This window comes from Amblyomma americanum, chromosome 4 (assembly GCF_052857255.1).
Source record: "Amblyomma americanum isolate KBUSLIRL-KWMA chromosome 4, ASM5285725v1, whole genome shotgun sequence".
Classification (NCBI taxonomy): Eukaryota; Metazoa; Arthropoda; class Arachnida; order Ixodida; family Ixodidae; genus Amblyomma; species Amblyomma americanum.
Window position 1 is genome coordinate 23,447,786 of NC_135500.1, and position 4,983 is coordinate 23,452,768.

The following is a 4,983-nucleotide window of genomic DNA, read 5'->3' on the forward strand; positions in this document are numbered from 1 at the left end:
CGCCATCACCGCTTCGCCCGATCGTGCGCCGACTTCAGTGCACTGCACCCTCGACAGACAGTTGGAAACACCATCGCCATCAACATCCTCTCCCGCTCCAGCTTTTAAGCAGCTTCGGCCACCGGCGTCGCTTTGTGGGCTCGGTGGCTGTGCTACGATGTGGTCGCTTACCCCGTTCTGCCTCGCCATGCAGGTGATCGCTCCCCTCTGGATTACCACGCTTTTACCCGCCCCTCTTGCTGCCTGTCCACCGGACATCTCGCCGGAATGGACGCCCGCTCTCAACCGAACCGATATGTGCCAGCCTTGCGCCATCACCGCTTCGCCCGATCGTGCGCTGACCTCACCAGTGCACTGCACCCTCGACAGACAGTTGGAAACACCATCGCCATCAACATCCTCTCCCGCTCCAGCTTTTAAGCAGCTTCGGCCACCGGCGTCGCTTTGTGGGCTCGGTGGCTGTGCCACGATGCCGTCGCTTACCCCGTTCTGCCTCGCCATGCAGGTGATCGCTCCCCTCTGGATTACCACGCTTTTACCCGCCCCTCTTGCTGCCTGTCCACCGGACATCTCGCCTTAATGGACGCCCGCTCTGAACCGAACCGATATGTGCCAGCCTTGCGCCATCACCGCTTCGCCCGATCGTGCGCTGACCTCACCAGTGCACTGCACCCTCGACAGACAGTTGGAAACACCATCGCCATCAACATCCTCTCCCGCTCCAGCTTTTAAGCAGCTTCGGCCACCGGCGTCGCTTTGTGGGCTCGGTGGCTGTGCCACGATGCGGTCGCTTACCCCGTTCTGCCTCGCCATGCAGGTGATCGCTCCCCTCTGGATTACCACGCTTTTACCCGCCCCTCTTGCTGCCTGTCCACCGGACATCTCGCCGGAATGGACGCCCGCTCTCAACCGAACCGATATGTGCCAGCCTTGCGCCATCACCGCTTCGCCCGATCGTGCGCTGACCTCACCAGTGCACTGCACCCTCGACAGACAGTTGGAAACACCATCGCCATCAACATCCTCTCCCGCTCCAGCTTTTAAGCAGCTTCGGCCACCGGCGTCGCTTTGTGGGCTCGGTGGCTGTGCCACGATGCGGTCGCTTAACCCGTTCTGCTTCGCCATGCAGGTTAGTAAGCCATGTTGTCTTTACGCTAAGAAATCTAGTGATTACTTTTTGATACAGCTGCCGAGCCCGCAATGCTGCCTTGCCATTGTCACTGAGTGTTCTGATGTCATTATTTCCTTGCTTTTGTTGTCCGGCGACATAGAGACTAACCCCGGCCCTGCCTCACTCGAAACTGTAGTTACGGAACTTAAAAAATTGTCCGCCGGTCAGTCGACATTAATCGCGGAAGTTACAGACCTCAAAAACCAGTTACTAGCAACAGACAACCTTATTTCTGATCTAAGCAGGCGCATCAGCGCTCTTGAAGGTCATTACCAAACCATACAGTCACTACGCACAGAGATAGAAGGCCTAAGCACTCACACCACCCAGGCAACTCGCCAGCTCTGTGATGTCGAGGATCGCATAGACGAAGCAGGAAACCAATCACGAAGAAACAACCTCATATTCTACAACATTCCGGACCCTGACCCATCTGAAACGTGGGCCGACTCTGAAAAGCTACTAATTCGCCACTGCTCCGAATTTTTGGACATCACCCTCGACCCCAAAACAATAGACCGCACTCACCGTCTTGGGCGCCACGAACCTGATCGCTGCCGCCCGTTAATTGCCAAATTCGCACTTTTCAAAACGAAGGACGAAATTCTAGCTAATGGCCGCAAATTCAAGAACACTGACTACTCCGTCGGTGAAGATTTTTCACGCCGCGTTCGCAATGTGCGCAAACATCTAGTTACATTTGCCAAAAGCAAGACTAACCGTTTTTCTTTGCGATACAAAACCCTGTTCATCGGTTCCCGACGATATGTCTTCGACGAACCATGGCAATCTGTAAAAGAGATACCATAGCGGTTGCTGCGCCGCCAGCCCCCAGCCGCTCATGTACCTACCACCCCCCAGCCTAATCTTTCCTTTTCGGCGATTTTCACAAACATACGTAGTTTTCTTCCGAAACGTGAAATCATCTCCAATCTTGTGTGTTCATCTGCTAGTAACTTGCTGATACTTACCGAAACATGGCTCACTAATGGCATCACCGATACTGAAGTTCTTGCTGACTTACCGAATTTTAACCTTCTTCGCAAAGATCGCACATCCGCTCGAGGTGGAGGCGTTTTCATCGCAGTTAGCAATCAGTTCTCGTGTACAGTTATTAATATTCCATCAGACCTTGAGATAGTATGGCTACTTTGTCGCGCTGAGCCCCAAACCGTACTGCTGGGCGTTTGTTATAGAGCGCCAAATACCAACTCCGATTTCTCTCGAATTCTTAACGACGTGATCAGCCAATTAACGAGGAAATACCCAAAAGCGCATATCATTCTTTTAGGAGACTTCAATTTTCCAGAAATCAACTGGCAGACACAGACAGCTGTCGGCAACAGGGAAGCGAATGATTTTATCGAGGTCTGCCTAAACTTCAACTTAACTCAAGTGGTATCTGAACCGACCCGCGGTGCAAACATCCTAGATCTAATCCTGACTACCCACCCGGAAGCCCTCTCATCTATCACTTATCTACGCGAAATCAGCGACCATAAAGTAATCCACGCCACATTTGAGTTCCACCCATCACGACGCCAGAATCAAAACAAAACTATTCGCCTCTACGACAAAGGAAACTATGAAGCCTTTAGTCTTGAATTAAACCAATATCTCACAACATTTGAAGCATCTTTTCACGATAATTCAGTAAATGACAATTGGTCCCGTTTTAAGAAAAAGGTTAGCGAACTAACCGATAGATACATCCCCAAAATAAGCTTCCACTCGGACCGCCAGAAACCATGGTATACCAAAACGATAAAAAGACTAGACAATAAAAAGAAGCGCCTTTTCCGTGCGGCAAAATTAAAGCAATACGACGAGTGCGCATGGGAAAAATACTATACAGCCGAACGCACCTACCTATCAGAAATTCGCTACGCAAAATACTCTTTCCTTCACAACGACCTCCCCAAATTGTTGACTTCCAATCCCAGAAAGTTTTGGCAGGTCATAAGTGAGCACCCGGCACATACCATCACTCTAACTAAAGAGTCTGGAGAGGAAGCTGATGACATTGAGTGCGCTGACATTTTTAATAACGCCTTTTCATCTGTGTTCACTAATGAAATTCACCCACCAACTGCAACTTTCGCCGTCAATATAGAGTCCAGCATGCCTGCTATCGCGTTTTCTGAAGCCGGCATTACCTCGCTCATTGAACACCTTAAAACTTCATCATCGGCCGGCGTCGACGAAATTAACTCCAAAATACTGCGCAACACTAATAATATTTCTGCAATGTACTTATTGTTATTGTTTTCACAGTCGCTTTCTACAGGTTCCATTCCGGATGACTGGAAAGTGGGAAAGGTCATTCCCGTCTTTAAGTCCGGTAACAAAGATTCTCCTTTAAATTACCGTCCGATATCATTAACCAGCATACCTTGCAAAATCATGGAACACGTCATCTATTCTCAAATCATGGACTTTCTTGACGCTATCAACTTCTTTCATCCCTCACAACACGGGTTTCGCAAGGGTTTGTCATGTGAAACTCAACTGGCCGTCTTTCTTCATGACGTTCACTCTAACCTCGACCTAAATTTACAAACTGACGCTATTTTTCTAGACTTTGCTAAAGCATTTGATAAAGTTCCCCACAGGCGTTTACTGCTAAAACTAACCATGCTAAAACTGCATCCTAACGTCTTATTGTGGATCGAAGAATTCCTTTCTAAGCGCTCCCAGTTTGTTCTCGTTAATAGCCAGAGTTCCAACCCTCTTCCAGTAACATCAGGCGTACCCCAAGGTTCTGTACTTGCTCCCCTCCTATTCTTAATCTATATAAACGACTTACCCTCAAACCTGGTTTGCAATGTTCGTCTGTTTGCAGACGACTGCGTTATTTACCACACGATTTCCAACACCTTTGACCAATCACAGCTGCAAAACGACATTGACACAGTGCATGCCTGGTGCGATGACTGGCTAATGTCGCTTAATCCTAATAAATGTAAACTCCTATCTTTTCACCGCCGGCGTGACCCCCATATTTTCTCTTACTCCGTTGCTAACGTTCCACTAGAATCTGTATGCTCATACAAGTACCTAGGTGTCACCTTGTGCCAGGATCTCTCCTGGCGCTCTCATGTAACGAACATCGTCGCATCAGCTAACCGGTCATTGGGTTTTTTGAAACGTCACCTACGGCACGCCCCTCAAAGTATTAAACTTCTCGTCTACCAATCACTCATTCGACCAAAACTAGAATACGCATCTGCTATCTGGAGCCCGGAACAAGCATATCTCATCAGTTCACTAGAATCTGTCCAAAATCGCGCCACGAGGTTCATTCATTCTGCCTATTCATACGACATCAGTGTATCGTCACTTAAACGACAATCAGGTTTATCAACTCTTGCCCATCGTCGTCGCATTGCTTCTCTTAGTCTGTTTCATAAGTTTTTTTACAGTTACCTCGGACAACCACCCTACATCACACCGCCCGCTCGCATATCTCATCGCACCGGCCATCCACTGCAAGTGTCATGCCAACGCTCCCGCACCGTCACTTTTTCCGCATCCTTTTTTCTTCGCACTGCTAAAGACTGGAATGGCCTTCCCCACGACGTTGATGCCATCACCTGCCAATCAAGTTTTGTGAACAATTTAAATATGCATTTCATAAATATCATGTAAGCAACCATATTCAACCCATATTTGTACTCCCACCCCTTATGTAACACCCCCAAAGTGGGGTCTTTAAGGTAATAAAGTGAAGTGAAGTGAAGTGTGTCCTTGTCACCGGAAACGTGCCGTTGTTGTTGTCATCAATGGCGGAGAGCAGCAACTGCAGAGTAAAA

General features: G+C 48.7%; 1 protein-coding gene across 1 annotated transcript; it reads left to right on the forward strand.

The window, feature by feature from the left end:
* Positions 1-919: 919 nt before the first annotated feature.
* On the forward strand, positions 920-2,453 carry LOC144130050 (uncharacterized). The gene has a single exon (XM_077664080.1). It carries the CDS (start codon positions 920-922, stop codon positions 1,979-1,981), a length of 1,062 nt encoding a protein of 353 aa, XP_077520206.1. The 3' UTR covers positions 1,982-2,453.
* The last annotated feature ends 2,530 nt before the right edge of the window (positions 2,454-4,983 follow it).